This window comes from Narcine bancroftii, chromosome 6, assembly GCF_036971445.1.
Source record: "Narcine bancroftii isolate sNarBan1 chromosome 6, sNarBan1.hap1, whole genome shotgun sequence".
In the NCBI taxonomy this organism is placed as follows: Eukaryota; Metazoa; Chordata; class Chondrichthyes; order Torpediniformes; family Narcinidae; genus Narcine; species Narcine bancroftii.
Window position 1 is genome coordinate 3,904,388 of NC_091474.1, and position 15,147 is coordinate 3,919,534.

At 43.5% G+C, this 15,147-nt stretch overlaps 1 protein-coding gene across 2 annotated transcripts in view; it reads left to right on the forward strand.

Moving 5' to 3' along the window:
* Nucleotides 1-901: 901 nt before the first annotated feature.
* LOC138735617 (cadherin-4-like) overlaps nt 902-15,147 on the forward strand; it is a 564,345-nt gene continuing 550,099 nt past the window's right edge. The window contains exons 1-2 of one of the 2 annotated variants that reach the window (XM_069883687.1): nt 902-1,133; nt 1,396-1,510. In XM_069883687.1, coding sequence (XP_069739788.1) covers nt 1,080-1,133; nt 1,396-1,510 — 169 coding nt within the window. In that variant the 5' untranslated portion in view covers nt 902-1,079. Of the gene's footprint in view, nt 1,134-1,395; nt 1,511-15,147 lie in introns of those variants that run through there. The other variant, XM_069883689.1, reaches the window with a different exon arrangement.

Below are 15,147 nucleotides of genomic sequence, written 5' to 3' on the forward strand. Positions count from 1 at the left end.
TCCAAACAATGCATGGAGATAGCTTCCTACTGTCACCTTCTCCCCCCCCCCCCCCACCCTCCCCGAAGGAGAGACAGAGGAACCTTTCAATTTTCAATGCAAGTCCCTGAACCCCATCGTAAGTCGGGGTCTATGTCTTTTCAATGTTCCCATTGTACCAAGTGACCACCATCTCTGGTATTGACCCAACAGTCTCTCTTTTTTAATCTTTCCGTAAATGGTGATGGAGCCCATGACTGTCTCACAAGCAATAATAGGGCATGTTTGGGCCATGCAATCATTTACTTTCTCTGCAAAGACTCGCTACGAAATCTGCCTCCTTTTTATTTGAACCGAAAGAGAGAGAGAAGCACAAGGATGTCCCGACAGATCGATGGATCCTGCTGCCCCCCCCCCCACCCCCGGTGACCTCCCTGGCTGCCCCGCACTTGGTTCAACGCCAGCTTTGCGATCCCCTCTTGAATCCCCCCCAAAGTGTTGGGAAGTCGTCGGGACCCGTGGCCTGAGAGATTGCGCGGATGATCGGCGAGGGCTTCTGGCCGATGGGGGGGGGGGGGGGCTGTCATCGGGGGAGATGCCACGGTTTGAAGAGGGTCTGGGAAAGTGGTCCAAGTGAATTTGCTGCTCACTCACCCCCTCCAGAGAGATGTATATTGATGCTACAAATCACTGTTGCTATTGGAGAGATGATTCCATCGTTGAGATCACTTCCCCAAGAAAATGCAGTGATTTTGAGCGAGCTGATTGTGGCTGGTCCCTGCATTGTCCTGTCAATCCTTGGCGGGGGCTAATCTTCGCCTTGTCACCACCCCACCAGCCCTGGGTGGGCGGAGCTGCTGACGCGCCGACAGCCGGGAGGGGGAGGGAGGGGGGGGGGAGGGAGGGAGAGGGGGGAGCGCCGCGCACCTGCAACGTGAAACTGACACAGACACTCGCGAAGAGCCCAGTGCAGAGAGGGAGGCAGCGGCGCCTCTCGCTTCCCCACCGCGGCTGACACCCGCTTTTCTCTCCAGATCAACTTTGCCCGACTTTTGATTGGTGGTGGAGGAGGAGGGGGGTGGGGGGCTGCACTTGCTACAATGCTCTCGCCCGCTGCCATCCTGCCGATCGCCCTGCTTCTCTTCCCTCATCGGGTGAGCAAATCATTCTTGTTCAGCGCTGGGGGTTTGCGAGCCGCAGTTGTCCTGAGAGCGAGTCTTCTCTCTCTCTGGGTGGGTTGGCACGATTTGGGGGGGGGGGTGGGTAGGGGGGGTAGGGGGGGTAGGGGGGGTAGGAGGGGGTGGGGGGGGGATCTCTGCCGGGGTGTTTCATTATCTCAACGCTGCCCTCGGCTCCCTCCAGTCCTTCCACCCAGCAATAAGTTTGAATGGGAAATGTTCTGCTTGATCATCTCAGGCTCCGGCGGCGGCTGCTCAGAGGAGAAGCTCCTCCTGCCACACGGGCTTTGCCGAAGATGTTTACGCAGTGTTGGTTGCCAGGAGGATGCCTGAAGGCCAGAGTTTGCTTCGAGGTGAGAGGGGTCCGAAGCCCCGGCTGCGCCCAGCGCTGCCCGCCCGGGTCCCGACTTGGAGGCGGGATGAACCGCGGCGCAAGTGGCAATTGCCCTGTTGACTCCACCCTCCTCTCCTGGCGTGGATCAAACTTTCGTCGTCTCCTTGATGCTAGAGGAGGGGGGGGGGGTTCACTGTTCAAATGAATGGGGGGGGTTCACTGTTTAAATGAATGGGGGCGGTTCACTGTTCAAATGAATTGGGGGGGGTTCACTGTTCAAATGAATGGGGGGGTTCACTGTTCAAATGAATGGGGGGGGTTCACTGTTCAAATGAATGGGGGAATTCACTGTTCAAATGAATGGGGGGGTTCACTGTTCAAATGAATGGGGGTGTTCACTGTTCAAATGAATGGGGGGGTTCACTGTTCAAATGAATGGGGGGGTTCACTGTTCAAATGAATGGGGGGGTTCACTGTTCAAATGAATGGGGGGGTTCACTGTTCAAATGAATGGAGGTGTTCACTGTTCAAATGAATGGGAGTGTTCACTGTTCAAATGAATGGGGGGGTTCACTGTTCAAATGAATGGGGAGTTCACTGTTCAAATGAATGGGGGGGTTCACTGTTCAAATGAATGGGGGCGGTTCACTGTTTAAATGAATGGGGGGGGGTTCACTGTTCAAATGAATGGGGAGTTCACTGTTCAAATGAATGGGGGGTTCACTGTTCAAATGAATAGGGGCGGTTCACTGTTCAAATGAATGGGGGGGTTCACTGTTCAAATGAATGGGGGAATTCACTGTTCAAATGAATGGGGAGTTCACTGTTCAAATAAATGGGGGGGTTCACTGTTCAAATGAATGGGGGTGTTCACTCTTCAAATGAATGGGGGGTTCACTGTTCAAATGAATGGGGGGGGTTCACTGTTCAAATGAATGGGGGGGGTTCACTGTTCAAATGAATGGGGGGGTTCACTGTTCAAATGAATGGGGGGGTTCACTGTTCAAATGAATGGGGGGGTTCACTGTTCAAATGAATGGGGAGTTCACTGTTCAAATGAATGGGGGTCTTCACTGTTCAAATGAATGGGGGGGTTCACTGTTCAAATGAATGGGGGGGTTCACTGTTCAAATGAATGGGGTGGTTCACTGTTCAAATGAATGGGGGAGTTCACTGTTCAAATGAATGGGGGGGGTTCACTGTTCAAATGAATGGGGGGGGTTCACTGTTCAAATGAATGGGGGGGTTCACTGTTCAAATGAATGGGGGGGTTCACTGTTCAAATGAATGGGGGGGTTCACTGTTCAAATGAATGGGGAGTTCACTGTTCAAATGAATGGGGGTCTTCACTGTTCAAATGAATGGGGGGTTCACTGTTCAAATGAATGGGGGGGTTCACTGTTCAAATGAATGGGGTGGTTCACTGTTCAAATGAATGGGGGAGTTCACTGTTCAAATGAATGGGGAGTTCACTGTTCAAATGAATGGGGGGGTTCACTGTTCAAATGAATGGGGGGGTTAACTGTTCAATGAATGGGGGGATTCACTGTTCAAATGAATGGGGGCGGTTCACTGTTCAAATTAATGGGGGGAGTTCACTATTCAAATGAATGGCCATCTGCTCCCCACTCCCAGCACGCCATCAAACTCCTCATCGCTGCCGGGATGAGCTGGGCCACGATTCTCACGGCCAAATGGGGAGAGCCTGAAAGGGATGGGCAGAAGGGAATTAGTCCGATGGCTCCGAGAACGGTCGTGAAGCGGGGCATTTGGTGGCGGATGTGTTGAGCCTTGTTGGGACCCAGTGACCAATCCTCCTTTGTGATTACGCTTGTTGTGGAAACAGGGCAGATTAATCAGCTAAAATTGGGCAAGGTTGACTTTGGAGGGATAAGACCAGAACCAGGTTGTTGAAAGGGCCGTTAGGAACCTTGGCATTTTTAATATATAAGTGCGTTGACTCGAGTCGAGGACATGCCCTGTTGGAGTGAAAGGTCAGGCAGGCAAGTCCAAGGGAATTCAGGCTCTGTTCAGGAGCAAGGAGGTGACTTGTGGTGGGGGGGGGGGGGGGGGGCAGGAATAAACAGCTGTACAAGTGTGTGTCTGGAAGTGTTTCACAAACTGAGGAGCAAGCTGAAAACAATGAAATTAAGAGGACAAAACAGGATATGAGCCAGCTCTGCTGGATAACATTAAGGACAATCCCTAGATGTATGAGCATTCGGCCCATCGACTCTGCTCTGCCGTTCCATCACGAACTGATCCATTCTCCTACTCAGCCCCACTCCCCATTACCTTTGTTACCCTAATTAGTCAGACCGCTATCAATCTCTGCCTTAAACACACCCAATGACCTGGCCTCCACAGCTAAATTCCATAGATTCACCATCCGCTGGTTTACATCTGTTTTAAATGGGCACCCTTCAGTCCTGAAATTGTCCTCCACTCTCCTACCATGGGAAATAACTTGGACACATCTACTCTGTCCAGGCCTTTCATCAGTTAAAATGCTTCTTTGAGGTTCCCCCTCCATTTTCTAAATTCAAAAGAGGGCAATGCAAGAACGATCAAATGCTCCTTGAATGCTAATCTCTTCTGAATTCTCTCTAATGCCAACACATCCTTTCTTAAATATAGAGCCCAAAACTGTACCCCACATTCTCTGAAGCCTTGCCCATGCTTTAAAAAGCCTCAACATCACGGTCCCTTCTCTTGAATCCTACTCCTCGAGATAGGAATGCCAACATTGCACTCACCTTCTTCACCACGGACTCAACGTGGAGGTTAGCCTTTCAGGTCTCCTGCACGAGAATTCCCAACTCCCTTTGCAGCTCATAATTTTGAATGTTCTCCCCATCCCCATAATACTCCCCATTTATTCTTCATACCAAAGTGCATGACTGTACAATTTCCAACATTCTATTTCATTTGCCACTTTAACTATTGTCCTCCTCTACTGAAGTCTTGTTTCCTCCTCACTACCTGCCCCTCCACCTATCTCTGTTCCATCAGCAAACTTCGGCACAAAGTCATTTATTCTCCAATCCAAATCGATGTAACAAAAGTAGCCCCCACACTGACCCTTGAGGAACACCACTCGTAACTGGTAGCCAACCAGAATAGGATCCCTTTATTTCTCTTCGCTGCCAATCAGCCAATGTTATACCCATGTCAGTATCTTTCTTGTACTTCCACGGGCTCTCATTTTGTCAAGCAGTAAAGGAGAAGAACATCAAGTGGAAAAGGCTAACCCAAATAAAATGGGACCCCTCTGATCAACTCTGTGAGGACCCACAGGAGATGGGAAGGTGCTTTTAATGTGAACCAAAAAAAAATGAAGACTGAGGAGCATGAGGTAGGTCATTAGAGCAATATCTTGAGATCAGTTATTATTATGACAGTTGAGGAGGTGCTAAAGTTTTTGATGTGTATGAAGATAGACAAATCTCCTGAACCTGATCAGGTATCTCCAAGGTCACTGTGGGGAACCTGGATTGGAAATTGCAGGTGTCTTGGTGAAGTGCCAGAAGACTAGAGGGTGACAAATATTATGCCTCTATTCAGGAAAAACTGCAGGGAAAAGCCTGAAAACTACAGGCCAGTGAGCCAAACATCTGTGGTCGGTAAGTTGCTGGAGATTGTTCTGAAGCAGAAGATATGCATGCATTTGGATGGACAAGGGTTGATTAGGGATATTCAGTTATGAGGTCATGTCTAAAATCTAACTAAGTTTTTTGAGCAAGGAATTGGATAAAGTTCGGCGTAGTAGGCTTCTCTGGAAGGTCTATGTGATCCAGGGTGAGAAAACAGATTGGATAAAGAATTGGCTTCATGGAAGAAAGCAGAGGCTGATGGTGGAAGGCTGTTTCTTGCACTGGAGGCATGTGACTAGTGGTGTGCCGCAGTGTTCAGTGCTGACCCCTTTGCAGTTTGTCCGCTATATCAATGATTTGGATAAAAAATGTATATGGTACATGATCAAGTTTGCAGATGACACCAAAGTGTCTGATATTATAGAGAGTGAAAATGGCTACTGAAGATTGCTGCAGGATATTGATCAGGTGAGCAGTGGATAGATGTAATTTAATACAGCGTCATTTGATGTGCTGCATCTTGGGAGGTCTCGACAATGAATGGTAGTGATCTGGGTATGTTGAAGAGCAGAAGGATCTAAGAGTACAGGTACATAGAGCCTTGAAAGTGGTGTCACAGGTAGGCAGTGGTCAACAGGTCTTTTGAAACTTTGGCCTTCATCACTGAGTATTAAAAATAGAAGTCCTGGTTTGGTTATATCAGATATTCGTGAGGTTGGATTTAGAGTACTGTACTATGTATGTTCAGTTTTGGTCACTGTGCTCAAGGAAAAAACAATAAGCTGGAAAGGTTGCAAAGAAGATTTATGACAATGTTGCCAGGACTCAGGAGCCTGAGCTATAGTGAGAGGATAAGCAGGCACAGGTTTTCTTTGGCATGCAGGAGCAGGAGGTGTGAACTCGTTAAGGTGTGCACAATCCTGAGAGGAATAGATTGGTTGAAGGCAGAAAATCTTTAGCTCAGTTACCAGCAGAGATAGATTTAAAGTCAGGGGGACAGGTTTAAGAGGAACCAGAGGGGTGCATGGAGGAGATGGTTGGGGCAGGAACTATTACAATGTTTCAGAACAATTGGATGAATACATGGATAGGATGGATTGAGAGGGATATATGCCAAATGGAGGCAGATGGGACCAGTGTGGGTGGAATATTTTGGAGGGTTTGGGCAAGTTGGATCAAATAGCCAGTTTCCCTGGTATATTAGTCTATTGCTTGCCCAGCACTTTCATCACTGGAACTACACCTGATATTTTCTTTTGTGGGAAAGGAATGTAGACAAAGCGTTGCAGATTGAGACAATGAATAAAGGTAGTAAATTCTATTACTTCTGCCTGCACTTGGTAGTGAAATGCCTGAATGCAGTTTTGTGGACTTCATTTTAACTTTGATCTTCTGATATCAATTTGGCAATGTGCGAGGAAATGTCAAATTTGTGTTGCGTTATGAAGAGGAAATGGGCAGCTCTCGCCTGGCTTACTCTACTAATTTTAATAGGTAGACAGGGTGGACCTTGTTCCAGGAGGAGGATTACTGAAATAGACATGGTTGGTTTTTCAGCCTTGTTGCAGTATGAATGAACTGACAAACTCACTATGTCGATTATGGCACTGTTTCAGAAAAGGTGGGTTCTTGAAAGAATACTGCTTTGATGAACCCAGCCATAGTTCTATTTAAAAATAACTCCTCTTGGAAGGTGGAATGTCACCTTGATGAAAATAAGACGATGCATTTTTTTTTCTGGCTGGATGGAATGTAAAGGAAAATGGGCAAATACAGCTTAACAAATGAGAGTAAGAGTGTGGCATTCGAAGCAGTGTTAGACGGGTCTGTTTAAAAGATGTCGACCAACCAGTAAATTGAGTTCTTTTGGCTAGAAGCCAAGGTGATTTGGCAGAAGGTACAACATTTGTGAGATAATGAAGTAGTGGTGGTTCATCGTACTGGTGTGATATAGTACTATAAGAGAAAATTTACATGACATTGCAGTAATAAACTAGGCAATTAATTCTGAAGTTAGTTTCACCTTTGGTGACTTGGACTGTCATCTTTCTGTTTCAAAATATTTGACATATTTAGTTGATGAACACTGTTTATTCACCTTGGATACTGATGTTCTAAAGCATGTAGAATATGGACTGTATATTGCTAATAGTATGAATAATCATCTGAAATACTGTTAAAGCTGCAGCAGTATGAAATGCATTATATTTACCAGAATGTATAAAGCATCAAAATGTATTAATTCTGAGTTGCGCGTGAAACAGGAAACCCTCGTGTTCAAATCGCAGTTGCGCATGTAACATGGTAATCTACAATTCTAAATTGCTCGTTGGAGTTAAAGTGCTGAGTTAGCCATTGTTTGGTGATCTCTGGTCGTTGGACATGATCAAATTATACATCCTGCTTGTTGGCATCACACAGAGTTTCCTTGAGCCTGACACAATAACTTGAGTGAGGAGCAGATTTCCACTGCAGCTGGATGTTTCTTGTATTATCTTGTTTCAACACTTTGAATTGGTGAAGTTCCTTGCAGATGAACAAATCCGCATTTCAACCTTTCATTGGGAATGACTGGAATTAGGTCAATGTTGCAGTTAGTAGTTTTGTAGCCTCAGATACTAAAATACCCACTAATTGCATACTCCTTCTCACCAGGTTACAGCCATGCAATTCTCATAGAATAATCCATAGAATAAATGTAAACCCAAATGCTTCCCTTTTATTTGGCTACTTTCCATTCTCTTACCTAGCTTGTGCAGTTTGAAAATGTCAAGTCGAATTGAATATAACTTAGCCTTACCGATCACTTCCTAAATAAACAGACTTGAATGTACTCTTTTTTTTTAGTCCCTTTTTTCTTTATTCAGGATACTGGCATCTATTCTGAGGATAAGAGAAGTAGAAAAAAATGACCTTCATTGAATGGAAATCATTTGGATTTGAAAATGTTAGCCAGTTGGTTCCATCATGAACGCAACCAGCTTAACTCCTGGCGTGTTTTTCAGCATTCCCTTGTTGAGATGTTCTTGGAGAAGAGTAGATGGCATTTCTAATTTCACAACATCTATAGCCTGATTCCCCACCCCTCCACAGTGTCTTGTGTAGATTTGAAATATCAAGGGAAGTGAGAAGCATGACTTCAGCAAATAGTCACCAATATATTCTTTCTTTGGCTTGGCTTCGCGGACGAAGATTTATGGAGGGGTAATGTCCACGTCAGCTGCAGGGTCGTTCGTGGCTGACAAGTCCGATGCGGGACAGGCAGACACGGTTGCAGCGGTTGCAAGGGAAAATTGGTGGGTTGGGGTTGGGTGTTGGGTTTTTCCTCCTTTGTCTTTTGTCAGTGAGGTGGGCTCTTCGGTCTTCTTCCAAGGAGGTTGCTGCCCGCCGAACTGTGAGGCGCCAAGATGCACGGTTGGAGGCGAGATCAGCCCACTGGCGGTGGTCAATGGGGCAGGCACCAAGAGATTTCTTTAGGCAGTCCTTGTACCTCTTCTTTGGTGCACCTCTGTCTCGGTGGCCAGTGGAGAGCTCGCCATAGAACACGATCTTGGGAAGGCGATAGTCCTCCATTCTGGAGACGTGACCTACCCAGCGCAGTTGGATCTTCAGCAGCGTGGATTCGATGCTGTCGGCCTCTGCCATCTCGAGTACTTCGATGTTGGAGATGAAGTCGCTCCAATGAATGTTGAGGATGGAGCGGAGACAACACTGGTGGAAGCGTTCTAGGAGCCGTAGGTGATGACGGTAGAGGACCCATGATTCGGAGCCGAACAGGAGTGTGGGTATGACAACGGCTCTGTATATGCTCATCTTTGTGAGGTTTTTCAGTTGGTTGTTTTTCCAGACTCTTTTGTGTAGTCTTCCAAAGGCGCTATTTGCCTTGGCGGGTCTGTTGTCTATCTTGTTGTCAATCCTTGCATCCGATGAAATGGTGCTGCCGAGATAGGTAAACTGGTTGACCATTTTGAGTTTTGTGTGAAACTGCCAAAATGTTTGGCCTGGAAGTCAGCCTGAAGAAAACTGAGGTCCTCTATCAGCCAGCTCCCCACCATGACTCATCAATATATGGTGCACTGGTAAATAGGCTTTGCAGGAGCTTGGATCCAAAATCATTTGCATGAAGGAAGTTACAGTATCGACAACAATGGGTAAACCCATCGCTGATTCTGAAAATGGTTGACACCTAACTGGATACACACGGATTGTATTTCTAAATTATTACCTTACTAATCCTATTCAAAGTTGAGGTTTTGAATCCTTGTTTCATGAATGGTGCATTTAAATTTTTTTACTGGTCACAGATGGTCTCTGCACGTGCAAGTATGATTTTAACATCAGTCATGCAGCCTAGATCATTTGAAACATCAGTTGTTATTTGTCACAGAAATCATCAAAAATATTAATTTTAATAGGTGTGATAATAAATGTCGATTTTGTGTGGAAAGATCTTCAATATTCTTCTTTACACAAGCTATCGTCCACATTATCTCTCGGTTAAAACCTTGTAGTAGTTAATCTAAAATAGAATAGTCCAGATAAAAATTTAGATGAGGTACAGGTCAAGTATCAGATTATTAAGTTTAAAAAAGGTGAGTGATAACTCCCCCCCCAAACATGTGTTTATATTTTCCAATTTAATTAGGACAGAAAAAAATTAATTTGGCAACACCAAGCCACTCAGAATCTCTTGCGAAAATTGAGTTTTCAACCAAACTTGTTCAAATGCTATTCATTTTCTGAGGTGAGTTGGCATTATCATTTAAAAATGCTTTTATTCATGTTAAATATTTAATTCTCTACCAAACTGTTCACCAAAGAAAAGAGTAATTGAGTCGGCACTTTAAGGTCTGGTTCCTTGTACTTGGAGAACAGGACATCCTCGTTCAAAATGTATTATTTATAATAATAAATATGTTTTCAGATACATGACTAAGTCTTTATCATGATACCATTTTGAAATGGATCGGAATAAAGTGGGATGATACCTGTTAGTTGTAAAGATACGGCTCGTTCCTCACAAAGTTTGTGGCTTTGCTGAAGATGGAACATGTGCATGTCTGACTGCTTACATTACGATGGGACTTCTTGTTCAGCCAAGTGGTGGAGCCGTAACTTGCTGAGCACCTTCCATCCACTCCTCAGCCTTGCTCCATGTGGGACTGCAGTATTAACAATTGTCCTATTCATTTGAATAGAGTGATCAATTCTTGAAAATAGCTGAATGTTTTCCTTGTTTTATGTTTTCAATTTGTTTTAATTGGTACTGCAATATCTTCATATTTAGATTATATTTTCAAATTCTGCTGACTGGTCAAGACAACTAAAACAAAGCGTTTTTAATAATCTTTCAGTTAGTTACTGAAATGGGACCTTGGAATGCACTGCCTGAGATGAGTTTGAACACAAAACGTGGAACACTACAGCATAGCTGGTCCACAACGTTGTGCCGATCTCCGTAAGCCGACTCCACATCAATCTAATCTTTCCCTACCTCACACCCATAATCCTCTTCTTTCCTGATGTCATGTGCCTATCTAATAATCTTTTAAATGTCACTATTACAGCACCCAACCCCAATGATCCCAGCAATGCGTTCCAGGCACCCACCACTCTCTGTGTTAAAAGGAAATCCCAATATCTCCCCAAAACTTTAATTCACTCACTTTAAACAGACGTCCTTTGGTATTTGCTCTTGTTGACAAGGCTACATGCTGCCTGAGCCAACTCTACCTCTGGATGAAGTAGGCATAAATGAGTGTAGACAATGGGGGTTAACTCTGGGGAAAAGCAGGATGATCTATCACAATGTTCTAATTCAGATAAAACAATGATGTGCAATTATTCGTATTGTGCTGGTGCATGAAATATTTTTTAACTCTATATATTATTTTTAGCAAAATCTTCAGCATACTGTACTGGTTGTTTTCCAGTGTGCAGTAAAAAGAAAGCTTAAGAGAAATTTGATCAACAATTTTAACTTTGTTTACACATTCTTGTTCTTTCTCTTAATCTTTATCTGTATGTTAACTGAGTTTCAATTTTCTTCATTTAATTATGCAGAGAAGTTCACAAGATTACAGGAATTTGACAGGAAGTTTTTTGATTTCTCTGATTAGGGAAGTAATTGATGCCAAACCAAGGTCATTATTGTGGACGTCAGGAGGGGGAAATCAGGTGAACACATACCAGACCTCATTGAGGGGTCAGTAATGAAAAAGGTTAAGAATTTCAAATTCCTGGGTGATATCATCTTGAAGAATCTATCCTGGGGCCTCCATATAAAGTTTGAGAAGATTTGGTATGTCACCAAAGACTTTTCCAAATTTCTACAGGTGTACCATGGAGAGCATTCTGACTGATTGCATCTGTCTGGTGTCGAGGTGCCAAAGCACAGGACAGGAGAATTCTTCAGAGAGTTGTGAACTCAGCCAGCACCATCATGGGCACCAGCCTTCACTCCATTGAGAACTTCTACAAGAGGCGGTGTCTCAAGAAAGCGCCCTCTATTCTCGAGGACCCCCACCACCCAGGCCAACCTCCTCCACACTTCTACCATCAGGAAGGAGGTATAGGAGCCTGAAGATGAACACCCAGAGGCACAAGGACAGCACCTTGCCCTCTGCCATCAGATTCCTGTACGGATGATGAACCACAGACACTGCCTCACGTTCTCTTCTTTTTCCACTAATTTATTTATTTAAAGTGCAACGTAGAGCAAGATTTGTACCTATGATTACTGCTGCAACACAACAAAAAAAGTCATGACACGTTCATGGCGATAAATTCTGAGTCGTAGGATTTTGCTGATTCTGAATTTGCAGTACAAGATTTTATATTTAAATTCTGCTAAACATGCTGCAGGGGTGAGTGCAATGGACTCACTGCAGTTCATGTTTTACGTAAATCCACTAGTTATGTCTCATTTAAGCCTGTGTTGAATGTTAGTCTACGCAGATTCATTCTATTAAATTGGAATAATACATTTAATAGAATATGTGTGTATAAATCATTGATTTGTCGAAGTGCAGTCATCAGTGGTGGGATGTCTCCAGTGGGTCTCATTGCTGCGTATGGAGTTTTACATTGAATGAGGATGTACATCTACAAAGATGAGGTTGAAGCCTGCATCTCCCAGTTTGTAGAAAATTCCCTAATAATATGTTCTTGTTGCTTTCACGTGTGGAAGGTTTAAAAACCTTCTGAGGCATCATGTGATTTTTTTTGTGGCCCTCACTCCCCACTAATTCTTCCCATTCTCGCAAAATTATCCTTAACAACGTTCCATTTCTTGTTGATGATCAGAGGTTCTTGGGAATTTGGTTTACATGCATATTCAAGATTTAAAATTATTTTATTGTCAGGCAATAAAACAGAAAATGTGATATTGCACAAAATTTCCTTTTATTCTACCATAAGGTAGACAAATATTCGCTATCAGCAGAAATTGCCCGGAGAAAGAGAAGCAAAAGAAAGCCCCCAGAGTCATTGAATGTCGATGGCTTTGCAGCCACTTAGACTCCAGACCAAACCATCAGCCACCTGAGCTCCAGATGAACACCTCACACACAGAGGCTGATCTCACATCTACACCACTGCTATCACCATGAATCTGTTTCATGATATGTCCAAATTGAACAATATGCCTAAAGTATTTTATTTCTGGAATCTTTGAAATCTAAGCCATGACCTCCCTTTTCTCAAGGTCTTCTTCTTTCTTTGGCTTGGCTTCGTGGATGAAGATTTATGGAGGGGTAATGTCCACGTCAGCTGCAGGCTCGTTTGTGGCTGACAAGTCCGATGCGGGACAGGCAGGCACGGTTGCAGCGGTTGCAAGGGAAAATTGGTGGGTTGGGGTTGGGTGTTGGGTTTTTCCTCCTTTGTCTTTTGTCAATGAGGTGGGCTCTGCGGTCTTCTTCAAAGGAGGTTGTTGCCTGCCGAACTGTGAGGCACCAAGATGCACGGTTTGTGGTGATATCAGCCCACTGGCGGTGGTCAATGTGGCAGGCACCAAGAGATTTCTTTAGGCAGTCCTTGTACCTCTTCTTTGGTACTTTGTTTGTAAAACAACCCTCTGTAGCACCAGTATCTTTTCATTGAAACATGCATGACTCCAATCCTGCCTTGTTCTCCTCCCCCCCCCCCCCCACCCCAACATTTCCTGTTCGTGTCTTGCCATGGGAGCTTCTGGACTGAACTTCTCTACAAAAGGTAACTTTTGATTTCTGCATCAAACAGCTACAGTGGTGAATGACTCACTTCCATTATCATCCTGAAAGTAGAGTTTTCAGCATGATTCTTTGTTATTTTTTTAAAAAGTTCTCTTAAGGATTAGGGCAGTAGGTCTCAATCTTTTTTTTTCTCCCATTCACATACCATCTTAATTCCTTACTAACCACATAGGGTGTGTTTCAGTCAACTCAAATGTTCAGTCATTTCAGTTCATTTTAAACCATGATTACTAGTTTTCTGGGCATTATTGGAATGGGAATGTGATGATTATGGTGAGGTAATTGATCAGCCATGATCTTAATGAGTGATGGTGCAGGACTGAAGGACTGGGTGGCCTACACTTGCACTCATTTCTCGTGTTTTTTTGCACTATGCCTCATTTTCCTGCTTCTGGTGAAATGTTTTGAGACATTTTATTATCGATAATATTCATCTGTCATCATCTATATATTTAATAATTTGTATGTTTGTAACATGTTGCAAAAAGAATTTCAGGGTTTTATGTGATGTTATCTATGTACTCTTGACAACAAATTTGAACTTTCATTTGTAAATCTTTGTAGAATTACAAACCTTCCTATAGAGGTTTGTTTTTATAGATATTTGTTAATGTTACATTATCTAAGGATTATGACAGCTAAGAATTGAAAGATTTTTTTTTGTTTTAATAGTTGGAAAATACTTATTACTGAACCTAAAAATTAGTTGCCATGTTTCAGTCTTGGTTCCTTTTGGATGCCCGTCATGGTGTAGAACTGTCACATCTGCCTGCTAACTAATGCGTCAACCTTTACAAAGAGCCAAAAAGATGGGGTTTTTTTCTGGGAACTGGAGGCTTGTTCTTTTGCAGTGGAAGACTTAATCAAAGTGAGCAGTGTACTGTATATGAAAATGCACCATGCATGGGCGGACAGTTTTTTTAGAGGCATGTATACATTCAAAAAGAATTCAATCAGAAGCTTCCCATCCATTCTCATTGCAGATACCCATGTTTTATCAGTTAAATTGCATGGTATCCTGCAGTAATTTTCCAAAACAATGTTGCCGGTGTCTCCCTGAATTTTACAGTGCAGTGGGAACACTCCCACATGGAAATTTCATTCCTCTTCCTCCTGCCGCTTTCTTTTGAAAATGTTTCATCACGTCTTGTAACTCCTCACCAAAATGCCTTTTACCACATAACTGCTATTGTTCCAGAAAGAACCTGCCCTGAAAACACCCAAACTTTTGACTTTGTCACCTTTTCAGTGATGGTAAATGTTCCCTCTGCCCATGACGACCAAAACCCTTGCAGGAATTTTTCTGTAAATTCTATTACTGATGTGAAAAGGATGAATAGTTCATCCAGCTGGTTCACGATGGTCAAGGTCATTGTTTTTGTGACTTGATGAAGAGGATGAAAAATTTAAGATTCAAAGGAAACATTTCATAAATGCTGAAAGTGTGTTTTTATTGTTAAGAATCTGTGGGTCAAACAATTTCAATTTTATTTCAATGAACTGAGCAGAAGTTTAACGGATCGGTCTATTCATTTCTGAAATGAAGTGTAATACATCTCAAATTATTCTTATCTTTGCTACTTCACAACTTGCAAAGCTCAAGGATAATGTGACTAAAGGATCTGTTTACCATTGCTTATAATGTTTGGGTTACATTTCCATTTCGATTATCCTCAGTAAAAGCTGTACTTTAAGTTGGAGGAACTGATATTAGTAGGCAAATCACAGCAGCATTTTTCAAACTTCATTATTTCTTTTCAGGGGCCTTAAAGTTGAGAGTTAACTAATTAAAAGCTGGGCTACAAATATCTACTTTTGGGCCACCTTAAAAC